The sequence below is a fragment of the Rhipicephalus microplus genome, chromosome 9 (assembly GCF_043290135.1).
Source record: "Rhipicephalus microplus isolate Deutch F79 chromosome 9, USDA_Rmic, whole genome shotgun sequence".
NCBI lineage: Eukaryota > Metazoa > Arthropoda > Arachnida > Ixodida > Ixodidae > Rhipicephalus > Rhipicephalus microplus.
Window position 1 is genome coordinate 31647118 of NC_134708.1, and position 19638 is coordinate 31666755.

Below are 19638 nucleotides of genomic sequence, written 5' to 3' on the forward strand. Positions count from 1 at the left end.
TCAAGAATTAATTCATTTACTGCGTGAAATTTTTGTGGACTCTCGGCTCGACAAGGAGGATTGCCACTATTGCCTCTCGCCTTAAGTCCTCGTCACCCAACAAGGATTGGAAAAAAATCCATCGTTCAGGTCCGAGAGAATTCAATCAAAAGCTACCTTGTTTGTTAAAAATTAGCATGACGCTGGAGTGCCAACCATAGGTATCGGTGCTTTCATTTTACGCGAGATGCGCTCTGAGGTTACTCATTGCCCAGCAGTTTTACGATGAAGATTTCGGCGAAGACAGTATCATTTCCGGAGCATGACTTCTCAAACGACGCCTTCTGTCAACAGCACGCATGCCGCCGCGACTCCTGGTATCCGCCATTATGCACGACGGATGGTGTAAGGAATGAAATCTAAGGAAAGGTTTCAGTAATGCGACCCCGGACTCTAAGGCAGCAGGGTTAATCATTCAAAACAAAAGCGGCGCTGGTGTGAAACGACCAACCAATCGGGGGCGCGCTGGCGCCGATTGCACGTGTCCCGCCGCGTCGTCTGCTCGGATCCGAACACTGGGCCTTCCATTCCAACCTTATTGTAGTGCCGCCAACTACCACCTGTGCCACGGAGGCAGCCGGGCCTGCTTTAGTTAAAAAAAAAAAAAAAGCGCACAGCGTAACGTATAGCACGCACCACGCTCTAGGAGTTGCCGTATTCGAAATTCGATAGAAGCCCCATTAAACGCGGAAGCACTCGCGTGCTAATGCGAGTCTTTCAAAAATATACACGACAAATTCGGAACCGAACCCTCCAAATTACTATAATCAATCCGCTACAAATAGCAGTGAACAAACATCGCCAAAAACAACCAATCGCCGTAAAATATGAAACTACGACCCAAGGTCGTGCATGAAATACTACCCAGGTTTCGTGTCGCAGGGCTTACTTGCGTTTCAGGAAATTCTCTACGCACAACGCTTCGCGAGGTTCAGTGGACATCTTCAACAGCACGCGGTTCATACCACAGTTCACTCCATTCGCAAACGAAGCACTCGCCTCGGAGGTGGTCGGTGTGCGCTCACGGAACCACGCATCAAGAAAGCGCAATGCTCGAAGCGGAACTAGTTCACTAGAGAAAAACAATATGTATATGGATCCAGTTTTGTAGGTCCCATGCGTCACGTTCACAGCTGTTCGCCGGCGCTGACAGGCTGGTCTGAAGTTTTGAGCCCAAGCGAATGGAAACCAGCGCCGGTTGATCGGTCCGTTGCGAACGGAAATATTATGTGGAGAACGTTTCAAATAAACTTTTCCTAACTTGCTAGCGAGATGGCACGGTCACTCTGTGTTTTTAACGCACATCACAACAACCGCGCACGTTTTTTCTTCAAGAACGACTACGCCCAACAAATTCACGAGTACCCGTGCCACGCGCCGTGCGGACGCCAAGCGGCGACTGTGAATCGGAACGTTCCCATGATTCCCTCTGATTAAATAACGCATGCGCACTGGGGTCATTGCAAATGGCGGATTCTGTTATTGTTCCATGGCGCACATCACGGGGATAAAATTATGCTCGAAAAAATATCTCAAGCAGGTGAGTTGACGTTTCTTTTGCTTACACGCCGAATCGGTTAGAATCGAGGTGTTGCGCAAACCATTTTTTCGCCCGCTACGACGCTGAAAAAGGGCCGATCACCGCCGAGATCCGCGGGTGTTCAGACGATTTTCTCGATCGACCCATTTGAGCCTTTCGAAAATCGTCCCTTGCCTCGACGAAACAGTCCCGATACGTCATTGCCTTCAACTCCGGTGCATGCACTACACACCGACGGAAGTTCAGAACCGTGGTTGACCTTTGTACGAAGCGTAAAAAGTTGTGTGCGGCAGGGCAACTTCGAATCGGCTCCACTCCCCCCCTCCTCCTGTTTGTTGCGTTGGCTGGACGGGAGACTGCAGAAGCCTAGGCGCTGTTAGGCTTAGCTGGAGCCCGATTTTTATCCCGTATCGCGATCCAAAACGTTCGCAAAACGCTTCCGATGTCCGGCGCGTCGTCGTCGAGCGCTAGAGGAACGCCAGCGAGCGTCGATCCCGGTCGTAGCATGGCATGCCGTCCGATGTCGTGACGCCGCGCGCAGCCGATCTCAGCTCAGATGTGTTTTCAGCCCGCACGGGTCCTCTCATCTGTTCGGTAACCTTCAGCAACCAAAACTAGCGATAGGCGCGATTAACTCGCACCATGATATGACACGGGCGGAACAAATATTGCCGACGAATGGTTGGCGCACTCGTTTTGCGTCGCAACGCGCCGAGAAACGTGCACTTTCGGGCCGCGTCCTTCGCCGTCGTGTAACCGATAGCAGCAGCCGCGGTGCAGAAGGCGAATGCGCTTGTTAACTCGCCCGTCTTCGCGAAGCTAGCTTCCTCTGCAAGCTGTCTCATCTCGCGTTTGTGTCACTGCCGCCTCTTTCGTTGCCAGCGCCCGGTGTGGAACTCTGCACGGGGCTGGGCCCGCACCGCCCGCGCTATCGGGCGGTACGATGCAGTGCGCGCTACGGGACCCCCATCGATTTTGACGATGGGACGGTGTTAGGCCTACTTCCCTACTAGTCCTAGCGTTCCGACGTGCGGCTGCCGCTACGTTTGGTCGTCGCCGCTGCTTTTCTCGACTCCGATTTGGCGTTCAATTTGTTTCTGGCGGCATGCGCCCTGCGTCGGGCCGAGAGGCCGGCGTCGGGTTTACCGAGAACGCTGTTGCTCGCCCTTGTTTATTTCGGAAAACTGCGCGCGGCATCCGTTCGTCCGTCCTGCGCTGACCGCCGGAGCGAGGACATTTGCCCTGCGTTTCTCTGCGACCGTGTGTGCTCGAGGTCCGCCGATTCCCTTCGGGCCAGTGGATAGTCGCAGTGCTTTTATCCCCCCTGAGTGTCAGCTGCTAAGGCCGACTCGAGTCCGTCTTTTCGACGATGGTTTTTTTTGTGGGTGCGGAAAATACCCGCACGTCGGAGTGCGTGGTTCCAGCGTGGTCGCATGGCGCTCTCGCGAGGCGGGAGGGGGGGAAGACGAACCTTGAGGCTATGTTCTCGCGCTAGCCACGCTGTCCACACCTTTTTTTTTCGTTTTTTAGTGGTCTGCAAAGAGAAGTAACGGGACATTAGGGAAGGCGGAAGTGCGTGCCGCTGCTTTGTTTTGCGTCGTCGACGTGCCTTCGTTGGCGTGGCCTGACACCACAGGCACGCCCACTCGGTCCCCGAATTAATAACCCGGCGACCTAGCAGCTTGTGTGTGTGTGGGGCGCTTTCACTTCATCGGGGATCGCTTTATTTAAAACAAGCGCTTGCGTAATCTGACGTGTAATTTTAACTTCTATTGGAAACAATATATTAATTTTTTTGCCGGAGCTGCCGTGTTTTTTTCTTGTTTTCATGAGCTGTGCGTTCGACCCGAACTGGTCATCTTGTAACACGGTTGTCCACTTTTTTTTTTCTTCGTTCGCACGTGGTAACTTTAATTCGAGATGTCGAAACTTCTATGCCCCACAATGTCAGGCCCTTGCGCGAAACTTTGAAGCCGGAAGTAGAGCAAATAAAATGCGAACTTTCTTGTGTGTTTATTTGTCCTGGTCGAGCCCTCCGAGCTAGCGACGCAGCTTATAATAAGTGTTTTTTTTTTTCTCTTCAATGTTGCCTACTCGTGGCAATCATTTGCGTGCTTAATGTTGCAACAGCAACGAGGAGAGTTTTCTTCCTCATGTGCATGCACTGCTACCGACTGCAGCAGGACTAGGTGTGTAGTACGAGTAGGAAGACATGCAGTCGGCAAAGTCAAATATATCACATCGGGGATATAAATTGTCACAATCTTGTACACACATTCAGAAGTGTGGAGGTTTGGGCTAGTTGGTATGACATGACAACTTCTTGTCCCTTTGTCATCAATCTGATCTCGCGCTATGACACTTGTCTTGTGCACACAGCTAGGTTATCCTGAAGGAACTAAAATGAGCGAAGAAATGAAGATGCCTCGGTTTACTGCCAGCACGGTCACGCAGTCACTAAATTGTATGATCTTGCAAACCATCAGTCAATTATGCGGTGTCACGAAAGCATGAAGCTGCACAGAGGTGGTTGTAGCCGTGTCATTGATCCGTGTGTGCTAATCCGTACGATGACAACTGCACACACTGGTTTATTGTAACTGCAGAACGATACTTGTCAGTTCAACATTTTTCTCCAAATGGGCTTCTACAACCTGGATGTTTGTCATTCTGCCTCGTGGCACTGAAGCACATGCTGCCAAACATATTTTGGGCAATCGATTCCGAATGTGTCGGGTGATCGCCAGAATGTTGTGCTGTAGTTTCCTGATAACATGTTGCTGGGTGCCCTTATTGGTTGCATCTGTTTGTTAATGCTCTTGGGCAGTGTTGCTCGAAAATATGCATAAGAAACCTCATGAGGACATGCGATGTGCTCTCGTATTTACATAAGGCCATGAAATCTGCACCTAAATTTTATTTATTTTGTTACCCACATCACCAACAGGCATTACAGTGGGGTGGGGCTTTAAAAAGAAATAGAGTAACCTTGATACAGTGTTAGCTATATAACTAACTAATCACAGTCAATAATTAATCAGTCACAGTAGTATGCATGTCACGGGAAAAAAACAAATCTGGACATTCTAACGTAGCAAAGAAAATGTGATTAGACATAATAGAGGCAGTGTTTAAAAGCAAGGTTGCGTTCATTCACAAATTGTTTTAGAGAAAAAAAGGCAATCAAAGTACATCACTCCTGTATGTTGTCTTCCATACATTGAAACTGATCTGCAGTGGGACGCAGTGATGTGCATGTAAGTACTTAAGTACTTTGCCTTTGAAAAACTGACTGGACTGTGTCAAGGACAAGCCCTGTTGCCCCCAGCATGTCATGCCTTTCACATGAAATTAAGGGACGCGTTGAGCAAAATATTTACTTTAACATTGGGAGATCTGGTATTAGCGGGACATAACTAGAGCTGACGTAGCTTGCAATCCAAATGCTCTGCCTAGCTGTCCTCCCCTTAAGGGCACGTTGAAGGTTGCAAGCTCCTGCAGATAGATCGCGTTACCAGAAATCAAAAGCATTGAAACAGTTGTCTCATGCCCGTTTCGCTCCTGTGCACTAATTCTTTCCCTCAAAGGAGTACCGCCTTGATTGTGTTGCCGACAAAGTATCATCGGCTCTGACGCGGGAAGAGGGGTAGTTCAGGCAGACCGGAGTACTCGAATACACTGGGTGAATATCTACTAATGTTGTTTTAGGATGAACAGAGATGAAAGGCTCAGACGAAGACTGACAAGCAGAGAAACTATACATTATAGTCACCGGGCATCCGAACAAAATTTCAAATTCTTCCACCATATGCAAGGCCGTTCTGCTTCCACCGAACAGCTGACCGGTAGCGGCGGCATGCTGTTGTGCTGTCGAGCTTGAGGGTGTGGGTTTGATCCCTGGCCACGCCGACATTTTATTTGGAAACATTCGAGGATTGCACCTGTCCTTAGGTTTAGGTACACGTTAAAGGAACCCCGAAACACTTTTTGAGCATGGTCAGAGAACGGTGGCGATCAGTAATTAAGGCTCTTGAGATCACTCAAGACAATAATTATAGGGTAGCATGCAACCTGGAATCTTCAGATCGCAAATTCAGATCGAAGTCGTTCCCTCTTCTCTCTAGGAATGTCACATACCCAAGTCCATATCTGTTGGTTGATCCGAGTACCGCAGGCTTGCTAAGTTACTGTGGCCACTGTGGGATGCCACCACGTGTGCGCGCTCATAGAAAAGGGCAAGAAATTATGCAAGGTTGTGATATGCGTTGATGAAGGGACTCATTTTCTCGGGCCTTCTCCACCCAGCATGCTCGATGGTTCTAAAAGAGATAGAAATGCTTGAACCGTGCAACGAATCCCGGTAAATCCGCTCATACTTGAGTCAGTGGGTCAGTCAGACAAACTATGTTGAGTTATTCTAAAAATTTTTGCTGCATTTGACTCATGAAGCATTATGTGCTAATAATGAGACCATTTCATATAACTCGTGTGATAATAGTGACACTGTTCTATTAAATTTAATCTTGATTATCCCATCTACGGTTTGCATCATAATTAAACTGTGATTTCCCCGCCATGATGGTCTAGTGGCTAAGGCACTCATCTGCGGACTTGCAGGTCTTGGGATCGAATCCCAGCTGTGGTGGCTGCATTCGCGGTGGAGGCGAAAATGATGTAGGCTTGTGTGCTCACATTCCGGTGAATGTAAAAGAACACCAGGTGGTCAAAATTTCCGGAGCCTTCCACTACAATTTCTCTCATAATCATATGGTCGTTTTGGGATGTTAAACTCCAGATATCATTAAACTATGTTTCTTATTGTGACTGTGGCTGCAGCACGCGGCTGCTGACCTCGAAGGCACGGTTTCAACACCGGCAGCGGCGTTCTGATTACAATAGAGGTAAAATGCTAGAATCCTGTGCTCTGTGGGATGTCGGCAAGTTGAAGGGATGTGGAACAAAGTTTTGCCGCCGAAATTTTCATCCAAATTGAAAGATTGAGTGCTGAAACCGATAGGCGCAACCTTCATTTTATGCATAAGCTAAAGGAAAGTGACTGATTTCACAAACTGCCGCGTCTAGCAGCTGCACCGTGAACTAGGGGAAACGACATTTGGTGACATTATGGCATGCCGAAAACAGCTAGCCATCGCCCGCGTCACTCAACCCACTCGGCTCGCGCTACGGCTCCCGCCCCGCCTCGATGGTCTAGTGGCTAAGGTACTCGGCTGCTGACCCGCAGGTCGCGGGATCAAATCGTGGCTGCGGCGGCTGCATTTTCGATGGAGGCAGAAATGTTGTAGGCCCGTGTGCTCAGATTTGGGTGCATGTTAAAAATCCCCAGGTGGTCGAAATTTCCGGAGCCCTCTACTATGGCGTCTCTCATAATCATGTGGTGGTTTTGGAACGTTAAACCCCACATATCAATCAATCAATCAAACCACTACGGCTCCAAGAACTGTTTCAAATCGCTCCGGCAGCGAACAATGCTCCCTGCTTGAGGAAAGCACCGGCACTTATGTAGAAGGGGCGAGGTGGAGAACGAGAAAAGGAGGACAGGAACGCTAGCATCTTGCATGCACTTTGGTGGTTGTGACGTCATGGCTTGCAATTGCACGCAGCTACAGCACACTGACAATCCATCAAAACGTACAGGCAACTGTTCAAAATTATATGATGTAGATTTTTTATCGGAGCAGGGGCGTCTTCCAAGTAGAATTTTATTGTTTTCGTTAGTTTTTTACCAATTTTTGCTCAGTATCTTTTCCACTGCAAAGTTTCATAGCACGAGTAGGTTTGAGTCGTTGAACCCCATAAGTCTACCAACCGTACTGTGGCTCTAGAATGTGAAACCTCAGTACTTCCTTTTTAGTTCTCCAGCTGAATAGTCTTGAAGCACCTTTTGCTGCAAGAACTACTAAAGATGGTATTAAGATGTTGGGCAAGCGCAGTGTCTTCGATTTACGACTTTGATTCTGTGTGAATTGAAGCACTTTTATTACACTTTCAAAACAATTGCTTCCACTCATAATACTGTTTTTTCTGTTTCTTCTATCGGGTGCTTAGAAATATCGCTTTCACACAAGTGTTCTAGCCGACATGGCATTCATGTTTCAGCGTTGTTGTTGTGCAGATGTACCAAATTCATCCATGCACCATCTTTTTCTTCTTTAGTCGGAAAAGTGTGCTTTGGGGCATTAGTACTTTCCCTACTGAGTTTCTTTTTTCCTACTTGATTTCACGTGTCTCAAATAACTAAAAAGATATTTCGAGGCGTTGTTTTCATAAGATGCGCATAATTTTTTTTACCATAATATCCCAAGCATGTGCCACACCCGTGATAAAAAATAATCCAATAATATTACTGATAGGGGGGGGCGTGGGGGGGTTCTTGTGGGTCAAAATTGAAGGTGGTCATGGAACAGCCGATAACAATAATGTACGCCGGTGCTTCTACTGAAAGGCCTTATTGAATATGCATTCATTAAATGTTTCTATTAGCCCTTGAAGGGCTCTTAAAAGCGGTGAAAACGGTAGAAGGAAGAAAGGGGGCACTTGTGTGGTCACTGGCACACATTTTAAAGCTCTAAAAAAATGGGAAAAGAGCAGTTACTTAGGATTTTACCGGATGCTGAGAATTTGCATCACTGTGCTGCACTACCGAATGTGCCCTAACCTTTCAAGACATTGGTGCTGAAAATTGCCCGTTGAAATTGAAAAAAGTGCGGGGACATGCAAGCTCGTGCAAGTAAACATTAAGTGTGCTGGTGGGCATTTGTATGCACCTAGCAGTATCCACTGCTGACACAAGGAGATGTGGTTGTCATCTAAATTCGATGATTTAAATAAAATATGCTGCTATAGGCAGTTGCTGCTACACTTGCAGTAGAACTGAAATTTTTCTTCATTCCACGAAAGTTAGGTGAACAAGCATATTTATGTTTTCCTGAATGGAAATGTTGCCGGTCCGACTGTGCTCAGCAGATGCGATGTTTTAATTTTCAGTTACCAAAATCGAGTACTGTGGTGACCATAATGCATGTCTTGGGCCTGTTTTAGCATTTTTTACTGTGCCGTATGTTGAAACCAAAATAAACAGAGCAAAATCATATCAGGCTAGCTAAATTGTGGTGCCTTAATATGCTTCTTTCGTTGTGCACGAGCCTAGCTAGTTCTCTGTGCGAGCGATACGAACTGTGCCGACAAGCTTAGCCTGTTTACAACAAAGAAAGGCGTAATAAACAGTTGTTACATGGCTGTTTTGTTATCATGATTGAGGCCCAACGCAGATTGAATTTCTCTAATGCAATTGGGTCCTTTTCAGTAGCAGGCACAAATTAGTAAATCACAATCAGATGTATATTGTATGACCAGTGTACAAACATCATCTGCTGTCGATGGGTTTGATTCTCAGTCTCGGCGACCACATTTTAATGAGGCAGAAATCCAAAAGAAGTCATGTGCTTATATTATGTGCATTTCAAACAATCCTAGGTGATCTGCCGCAGTGGTCTAATCATCATAGCACTCAACTGCTAAGCCAAGGGTCGTGGGATTGAATTCCGGCCTCAGCGGCTGCATTTTGACGGATGCGAATTGCTTGAGGCCCTTGTGCTTAGATTTAAGTGCACCTTGAAGAGGCCCTGCAACACTTTTCTAATAAGTCTGATGGCTTTATCAAAACAGCTTATCGCCTCGTGAATCGACTGCCGCAAAGAGTTTTCAAATTTGTCAAGTACGAGCAGAGTTGCGGGGATTTTCCCCACCCTTAAACGCTTTCTCCCTCCTTTCGTACCACACGCGCACACACACATACACACTGAAAAATAAGGTTTGGGAGGGGGGGGGGGGTATAACAAGGGCTTAATAAAACGGGCCCCCTTCACCAGTGCATGTCATAAACTTGAGCACTTTTTTTTTTTTCTTCAGGTGCATAGCTTATTTTCAGTGCCGCAGTATGTGGCACTATCCCGTGGCAGCCACGAGAACTATGTAGCCCAGGATGTTAAAATAAGCCAATGACCTTGAAATACAATTGTTTGAGTGTGTGGCACAGAAATTTCGGTACATGGCATCAGTTGCACAGAGAAGTGATTTCTAAATCACATCAAGAATTAATTGTTAATTCCAATCTGCGTACTACATTTTAATGTTTGGCTCGTGTGTTCTCAGGAGCCTTGCCTACCAATCAACTGTGTTTTCTGCTAACGCTGAAAAAGTGCTGCGGGGCTCCTTATAAAAAACACAGCTGGTTAATATATTCGGAGCCTTCCACTACGACATCTTCCACAACCATGTATGTTGTGGTTTTGGCATGCAAATAGAATGCGTCACCTTGTACATGCCTGCTGCTGCCCCTGCCAGTATAGCACTTGTATGGGTGAGTTGTTGATGATTAAGAGAAAAAGTTGACCCTTTGGTTTCCATATGCTTGCAGTCACTCCCGCCTAGGTACATGGGCTGGTGCATAGATATCGCAATGAAATCGGCAGGAAGCGTTATAGAATCGCAAATTATATTTTATTCTGTTAGCAATGCCTCACTGCATCCACTGTCTCAGCCCAATTTTCGTATGCTAAAAACTTTGAAGCACACAGGCATGTGAAAAGCAACTTTGCGTTTTTCGCACTCCCATTGACTCTCATTTTGCCATGTACATCGGAAACTAAGCACAGCGTTCAGGGATTCATCTTTACTTTGTTTGGCAGGGTCTAGCGAGAAAAATGAGCCCACTCAGTGGCTTGTTGGTGCATTGGCGAGCCCGTGACAGGCGGGCTCTTGCACGTCGCCATGTATGAAAGAAAAAAAAAAGCCGGCAATGTGCGCCCTTTACTCCTCCTAAGGACACACACGGAAAAAGGAAGTCAAGACTGGCTAGTTGGACTTGCCAAAATTAATTTTTGTTTTTGTTAACTAGTTTTATTGGGTTTTAGGGGGGGGAAAAGCTCTATGGGTAGCAGGAAGTAGCCACTGAAAGAGAAGCTTAATCTGAATATAATGTGTCGCTTTGTGAAAGTGCCTGTACTTGCTGCTGCCCCGCTAGTATACCACTTGTATAGGTGAGTTGTTAATGGTTAGGTTTGGTTAGGTTCACAGGCTGGCAGGTTATGTTTATGCACGAACTGTGCATTCTTGAAAGACATGAGAAGAAAGGTCAAATGTCTTTTTATCTTTGTAGTGCCACAGTTGAGAGCTATTTGCCATCGCCATTTAGAACTATGAAAAGTTCTTTCAAATAAGGTTGAAGGGTTAAGCGGCCGCAGTATAATCTGCAAGCCGGAAGTGTAAGCACATTGCTTCATCAGTGCAGCATTACCTTTTTTGCCTTGAACACCAAAGCACGAAAGTGGCACTACAGTCAGCAGAGCTTTGTGATTTCAGCCAACGGCAGATTTGGATTTTGGTTTATGGAGCCCGTGAATACATATTTTGATAGGACAGGCTGGTGGGCTAGTTGGTCATGCATTTTAACCAAACCAAGATAGCACAAATGGAGACTGACACGAAATGTCTAGGCGTGCAGTATCTGTCCATGTCTAGAAACAAACCTGTCTTGGTGTTAAAAAGAAGCTATGGGGAGTTCCTCACCTAGTGTGAATGAAGAACTCTGGTGCATTAATTAATTCGCTTATTCACAGCCACTAATCTGCCAGTCGTGATCAAGAGGCGAAAAGCGCTTTGACTGGCGGATCGCTGGCTGCGAAGAGAATGGTTGTTTTTGATAGTGTTTCATAGAAGAAAGCACATAATCTAAATGTTTGCATTCAGTTTGATATGTTATTCACTAGGTAGACATAGTTGTCCATTTTTGAAGCCTCTTGTAAGTGTGTGTGTGTTCTTAGTGGTCAAGAACGGACATTGCCTGCTTTTTCGATCCATGGTGGTACAAAAGTCCGCCTGCCATAGCCTCACCAATGTGCCTACAAGCCACCGAGCGGGCTCATTTTTTCTCGCCAGACCCTGTCAAACAAAGTAAAGAATCTCTCAGAGGTGTGCTTAAGTTTGCAAAGTACACAGAAAAAAGTCACGGGAGTGGGAAAATGCGAAAGGCATTCACATGCTTGTGTGCTTTAAAGTTTTTCGCACGACGAGTGTACTGAAACAGTTGATGCAGTGAGGCATTGTTAACAGTATAAAGCAATATTTCTGGTTCTATGACGCTTTTTGCATATTTTAAGGCACTTCATGTGCACCTACCAAGCAGTGTGCGGGCACGGAAATTTTCCCATGAAATACTAGATGGGGGATGGGGGGAACGGCCGCAAAGCGTATGAAAGCCAAAGGGTTAACTGTTTCTCTCCGTGCATTTGGTTGGCTCGTGCTGAGTGCCTTGTTGCGGTGTGCAGATATGGAGGAAGGGGAAGGCCAGGACCTAGCCACCACAGTACTGACCTGTGAGGGGGACCTGCACGACCCCGGATTCCCGGGGCGTCTCCAGAGCCTCGTGCTGCGCCTCCGGGAACTCATCTCCGATGGTGAGCACTGCTCTGAGGGTCACTTTCTAAACTGTTAACATTGCTTTTATAAGGGTCAGCCAACAGGCTCAGACTTTTTTTTTTTACACCCTCAAAACAAGCTCTGCAATTAGTACAGTAGACAGCGGCGGTCAAGTTTTCCGATTATTACAGCACTGCACGCCGTGCAGAGCCTCTTTGGAAAAAAAAATTTCGGCGCTCCTTTCTTATGCCTGACCAATCCTCCTTTCACGTGAAGTGATGCAAATTCTCCGATGAGCGACTTGACCTTCGCATACAACTCGTCACGACGGCGGGCTATGCTTTCCCCTCCTTGCGAGAGAGAAGAATGTGGGGCCACGCGAAAATTCTAAACCAGCTGCAACCGATGTCCTAATCCCTGTTGCTTCCTTAATATAGCACGTATTTGCAAAAATCTTGCAACAGCATGTTCACAATGCATAAGTGCACATATTTCTCTTTATAACAATTTTTGGACTTCAAGGTTGTTTACTGGTCCTTCAGTGAAGACTAAAGGCAAACATGAAGTTGATGTGGATTTTTTAGTTGGAATTGTAGAAACCTTGCAGTCCTCATTTTGTCTAAAGAAAATGGTTCATTCATAAGAAAATCATATTTTGTATGCGTGAGCTTCTGACATAGTAATAGCCAGCGCAGCGGAGCAAGGCGCTTTAGGGAAGCACAGCCTGGCGAAAACAGAGCTTGCATTTTTCTCGGTTGTAATGTAAAAAAAAAAAAATGTTTTGTTCACGGGTCAGGCCAAAACGCACGTCTTTTTTAATTCAGTCTCCTCATGCACTGAAATTTTCTTGTATCACGGATAGTTTGGATACTAGTGATAACTCATACGGAGGCCTAACCACATTACGAACTTGTGGTCCAGAATGTCCTGCTGGTGACGCAAATTGTGACCTACATTTACTTCAATTTCTCAATCGCTATAGCGCCGCTGTGTATGGTATTGATGTTGTAGACATTCTTAAGACGACATATTATACATACTTTACCTTTGACAAAGAACCTCTAACTTTGACTGGCATTTACTGCTCCTTTAAGATAAAATTATTAGCACAAGCTGGGACAGACTACAGAGAGGAGATGGGAAAAGCGCTGGTGGGGATCATTAACCACTGCCTTATTCTTTTTGCACCAACTCGTATAAATGCCAGAAACTGCATAACTGTGTGTTGCACAAGCATAGCAAGTCAAAAGGCCATCGAGAGAGAGAGATAAAGATGCAAGGAAAGGCAGGGAGGTTAACCAGACGCACATCCGGTTTGCTAACCTGCACTGGGGAAGGGATAAAGGGGAGAAAAGAGGTTGCAGAAAGATTAGAAGGTACACACAATCACGAGCACACTCGGGGAGCACACACAGTCTACAGGCGGTCACTCAGGTTTGTTGACTTTAGGTAAAGTAGCAGTGCTTTAGTTGCTTTCTGCGCAACTGAGGCAGATGCCCAAGGTCCTAGTATCTTCTGCACACAAAATGGTCCGGGGTCAAGTTGATTCAAAACCATCCGGAGCTGGCATCGCTGTGTGTCGTAGCAAGCGCAGCTGCACAGGACGTGTTCGATGGTCTCTTCAGCTCCGCAGTAGTCGCATGTAGGAGTGTCTGCCATACCAATGCGAAAGGAGTACACCTTTGTAAATGCAACACTTAACCAAAGGCGGCATAACAGTGTTGCATCGGAGCGGGAAAGTTGTGATGGTAGCTTTAGCTTGAGCGAAGGATCCAGTTCATAAAATTGACACCTTTGGAAGCTGGTAGACGACCAGAACGTGCGTGTGAGATCTCGAGCCAGCAGGTAGAGTTGTCTTGCTGCAAAGGTCATTAAAAGGTAAGCAGGTGCTTGTATCAGTGAGATGTCCTTGACCCTGTATTTAGTGAACACAAATTCAGAGATTCGTGTCTAGTGAGACTTAGACACTTTCCTATCTTGCTATGCGTGCACGCGTGTGGTCACGTGGTTTCTAGCTATTGTGTGCATCCTGTTAGGAAAAATAAAGCAAGAGACCCATTGGTTTGGAAAAATTCAGTAGTCCAGTCAATCCAAAGCCAGCAACTTGTGTGTAACTGCTGGAGGGTGCTGGACGGAAAGGGGGCTCGGGAAGAAGTGCTTCATCTGCGTAAATGAATAAATATGTCCCAACATTGGGATCTGCACTTTTGGACCACGAGTACCAAAGCCCAATATTCGGACCACTACAACACAGGCTGATATGCTCCATCATGAGGAATGGAACACCTTTGATCTCTAACCACTATTTCACAGGCACGTGGCTTGTTGGGGATAGTTGGACATAAGAGGGACGCTGAAGTCAAAAATAATTTACGTCTGAGTGAAAGCTCAATGTATGACAACATCTAAAACGACAATATTATCAACAACAGTGCCCTACTTACCGAGAAATTAAGGGGGCAGACTGGTCTTTGGGACTAAAAAGTGACAAAATAATTCATTTTTTAAAATTGACATATTTGGTATCTGCAAGTATTTTTCTATCTCTCTGCAAATTTTTCACACACCAGGAAGTAGTAATTTTTTAGTAATGTCATTATAACTGTCCAGATTCTCGGTGCTGTTAACATGCAGAACCTGCAAAATAATGGGAACCGACCTTGAGGCTTCCTTGTAATTGGCCGGCACCTGTGTTAGAAGCTCTGCTACGAATTTATGAGCATCTTTATGAGGATTGCAAAACATGCGAACCATGACTGTTGCTTTTTGAAGAAGCTGTGTGTTTTTTGTTTTTTCTATTTTTCTCAAAAAAAGTAAATTTACAACTGTTCAATTTTGAGGCCTCAATATCTCTGCAGCTAGGGCAGGTACAACAATAATTTTTTTTGTAATGGAAACCTGTATGTGTGTAGAATGCAAGTATGGGAGCAGAATTTAGAGTGCTAGTCCTTTTAATTAATTACTCATAAAAATTGTAACACAATTCTAACTGCTTTTGAAAATGGTTAGTTCATTTTGCTGCAAAATAACCAAGAAAGGCCTTAAAACAGAAAACTCTTCCATAGTTTCAATCTATAGTTATTAGTCTATGTTGGCATATCTTAAATATCGCTTCTAATTAAGCGCTTTTTTTCTATGGTGGCCTTAAACAATAGGGTGTGAACTTAAGTTATCTCAGGAACAAGATTAGTTATAGGAAAACTAATTAAATATTTGAAATCAGCAGAAGAAACTGCATAATCGTGTGCAGTTTGATCAAGATCACTGAAGAAATAAACAAAAAATGTCTAAATCTGCCCCCTTAAGGTAAATGCACAAGAACACAAGCGCCGCAGTAGGACATTTTCAAAATGATCCCGTTGATATCAGACGGACCGCCTACAACTAATCACTAGTAATTGATCTAACTGCACTTAATAAAGAACCTTTCATGCATCAAGAGATGCTCTAAAATGCTGCTTGTTCATTTCTTTTTGATTCATGGAAAAAAAGAACCGCCGGATGTTACTATGGGGAGTGGCACGAGTGCTTAAAAATTTCAATTTTCGTGTGGTTACACGGGACAGGTGGTGCCATCCAGCGGGGCGCAGTTGAAACAAAAACGCCGTAATCTCGAAGCCAATGGTGGAAAATTGATCAAAGGCCATTTTTGCAGCTGCAGCTCTGGCTACTTTCGGTTGCTTTACTAGCGCAGTAAAGCCGGGCAACGCTGTGCACGGCAACAGTGACATAAGACGGTCCAGTCGGTCCGCTTCTAGAGGCTGGTAATTTGAAGTGCACTGACCCGATGCGGACCACTAAAATGTGATTTTATTTCAAAATAGGCCCTTTCTTGGCACAAAAATAACACTATGAGGTTTCTGGACCGCCATTTCAACAATCATCGTTGACTTAATAGTTGCCTTTAATGTCCCTTTAAGGATGTGCCATGCGCAAATGAAGACGCTGGGTGTGTTGCCACTATGTAATGGTAGAGAATCGGGCTTCTCTCTCACCAGCGATGTGTGATGAGGCCCATGTTATCACTTTTACAAAGTTGCTTTGCATTGCTGGTGCTCTGTTCCTCATACACTTTTCTCGCTTTGGCCCCGAAATCGACTTTGCTTTTTCGGCACTGTTTCTACATTGGCTAGCACTCATGTTGAAGGCATCCTTTGGTATGAGATTAAAAGGACATCAAAAAGAAATAAATTTTTCATGTAAGTAAATTTACTCCCACAATTAAATTGCCAAACCTACTGAAGGAAGACGGTTTTGAGGATGGAAACACACGGAAAAAAAAAATGCGGGCAGCAGCACATCAAATGCAGTGACGCCGTAGGTATCAATTGCATCTACTAGGCCCTTTGTAGTTCCTAATTAGTAAAAATGAAAAAAATTTTCTCCGAGGGGCCTTTACACTTACCATGTAAAGTTTCAAATACTTCTTAAAGCCAGTGTCACTCGCCAAAAAATGCAGAAAATACATTTTGAAATCCATGACGTCACACACTGAAATTTTCGTGCAAAATTTGAGTCACACTTTGACCTACGGATTAAAGTATGTACACACAAACCTCAATTTAATGAACATGCATATAACAAATTATTAAACCGATGTAAATGAAGAATAGTCTAGTCACAGATGCAGTGTTACAGGTAAACATTTATAGCGAATTTTCTGATATCAAGAAGGTATTTCAGAAGCTGGTGTGACTTTGTTATAATGAGATCTGAGTGTATATCAGTCCTAATGATGTAAGAGACCAGCACTATCCAGAAGAAAAATTTTTTTTATCCACAGCTTTTGTGGCACTGTGCTTCGATTTGGAAGTGATCGGCAATAGTACCAGTGCTGCCTCAAATGACATACCTCTCCCATTTGATATTCTAAGTTTTTTCTTTGCAGCTGTGCAAGTTGCATAGTTTTATCACATTTTTCCCCCCCTTTCATTTCTAGAAAAGGTGCACATACTCAACTGGTAAGAAAGAATGGCATAATGGTTTATAGTAATATCAGCCACCAAACATTATCAAATGAAATGATGTGGCAGTGGGCGAGAAACACACATCACTAGCTAAATTAAAGGGGTACTGACAACATTTTTCGAAGGTGAGTTTACTGTGCAATACAAATCTCTCGTTTATTAGCACATCCCTTAGCTAGTGTGAAACAACAAAAATGCTGATATTTCATATGCCTAAAGTGTAATCAAAAGTATGATTTCGACCATTCATTTGACGTCAACTGACAGCTTGTGTGTATCTTGATTGCAATTAAGATCACTCTTTCATCGTAACCTTATGATCTTTGAAGGGGCCCTGTGACACTTTGTTACAGTAGTCAAGGCTCCCAAGGACATACGAGCCGAAAGGACTTAGAGCCGAAGCTGGCTTTCAGAATAAATTCTGAAAGCCAGCCTAAAATTGCTTTATGTTCTCTCGACAAATTATGATACAAGCTTAAAAACCATGTGTCACAGCCATAGCATCAGCCTTTGGCTGATTTGGGCATGGCACGCTCTGTTCTTACAGGGGCCGCCACGATTTGTCCAAGTTTGCATGTGTGATCGCATCAGAAAGCCGCGTTTTCGAAGGAACAAACAAAGGAAGTGCTCAAGGTCACGAGGTGTGCATGACATATTTTCTTTCCCCCATGCCATTCTCCCTGCTTAGCTTCCAGCACTTTTGTTGAGACAAGAGTAGAGGGAATGCAATTGCAGCGTGCACAAATCTTTGTAACTTTGCTCATACTGGGCCAATTCGAAAAATTTTTGTGGTGGTCAATTCGTGAGACAACAAGCTCCTTTACGGAATTCATTCCAGGGTTGTCTGAAAACGTTTTACAGGGCCCCTTTAAAGAAAAACCCTGTAGATTGGCCAGAGATACTGAAGAAGCATTGTCTGTTCTAATACAGATCAAGTCATTGAAGCTTACAATTACATTCAATGTGGTGGTTATACAATGGTCATTACATTCAATGTGGTGGTTATACAGGAATGAGTGCAGCTACAGTTAACCACCTTCATTTTTACATTTCCAGCCATTTTTTTATGTAAAAAGAAATCAGGTAGAACAAATTTTACAGACGCCCGTTGTCACTTTAAAAATTTTTACAGCCTAGCAAGCAAGGCATTCCTGGTAGTTTGCCAACTCATCGGCAAGTGCCAATACTCTCTCGGCTAACACCTTTCATGTTATCGCTTTTACGCAGCATATTGTACTTCGTGTGAAGAGGTCGCCTCTGTTCTGATTACTTCAAACGTAACCTTATCTGCCCCTAAGTTAGAAAAGATTGTAATAAATAAAGCAACATATGTATCCATTTCAGTGCTAATATAGAGACCACTCACCGCATACACTGTTAAAAAACATCATGTAAAGACTCTTCTGCATCTTTGCTTTCTTGCCCTCATTATGCGCCAAAAGTAATATTTTGTGGTTTTAGTAGAGAAATTAAAATCCCAGTCTAATTATTATGAGAAAAACTGAGTTTGTTGTACTCAATAGAATAGACAATTCATCTTAAATTGTTTTTTGAGTAGTGGTCTCTCCCTTTAAACGTCACTACTTGTAGTCCATGACGTAGCTACTAAACAGGGCACTTTGTTATAAATGCATTAAATTCATTCTTTTTCACTAGCTTCTGCCTGAAAACAAGGTTCTGTTAACCATTTTCAGCACCCATCTTTTCAATCCACTTCTTTCACAATGCCACGATACAAGCACCGAAATTTCCCCAGTCAGGAAAGTTGTAGAACACCCCTTGATATCGAAGGCCTTTATTCTGGCAATACCGGTTCTCCTGGCACCTATCACAAGACTACGAAAATGGCAAAGGGCAGCACAGAAAAATGGAAAAAGCAGATTGGTCTGGGTGTAAAACGTTTTACGCAGTATCTTTTTAACTATAGCTGTATGGTGGTTTTATGTCACCATAGGCATGAATCATCATTTGAAGCATGAACTTAGCCTCTAGTTTTTTTTCTCTCTATTTCCAAGAGGGAGATATGTTTTAAAAATGTTGGGATATTGTCCTGCACCCAGTGGTTGGGCACGAGGCTTTAAAATGGTGTTGTGAAATAATTTTTTCTGAATGATTCTTCTTATGTTTCAAAAGGCGACACTGAAGATTAAAAAAAGCTGCTGTTGTCGATTCTTGTTCCACGTTTTTCTTTCGCTCGTTCTAAAATTGCATCGTTATGTTCTGGTTCTATACGTTAGATATTACTGCAAGCTTAAGTCCATTGCACTGCTTCTAATTACTGAAAAAGGAAAAAAATGTGATCCTAGTTTACACTATGTTGTAGCACGCTCCTAAGTTTTCACTGCATACCTGTTAATATAGTCCTCTTAAACGGAACTCGAAGGGGCAAGAAAATTTGTTCCATTTATGAGAAGGTTCATGCAAAGCCCACAAAATGAATGAAATATGACTTTATTTCAAATGCACCAACTATGGCTGACAAACAAAAACATTCTGAAGTATAAAATACTACTATAGTTGATTAGAAAAAAAATGTTTCTAATATTGCTGACTCGGAAAAAAAAAGGAGGTGATAACAATTTGCTTGGCCTTGTTCAAGCACTTTCTCACATAGTAGGAGTGCATTGCTGAAAGGCTGGGCAGGAACTCTGTGCC

General features: G+C 44.3%; 1 protein-coding gene across 1 annotated transcript in view; it reads left to right on the forward strand.

The window, feature by feature from the left end:
- Positions 1-1497: 1497 nt before the first annotated feature.
- LOC119163675 (uncharacterized) overlaps positions 1498-19638 on the forward strand; it is a 64064-nt gene continuing 45923 nt past the window's right edge. Inside the window, exons 1-2 of the mRNA XM_037415729.2 lie at positions 1498-1579; positions 11926-12054. Of these exons, the coding sequence (XP_037271626.2) occupies positions 1555-1579; positions 11926-12054 (154 nt within the window). The 5' untranslated portion in view covers positions 1498-1554. The remainder of the gene's footprint in view (positions 1580-11925; positions 12055-19638) is intronic.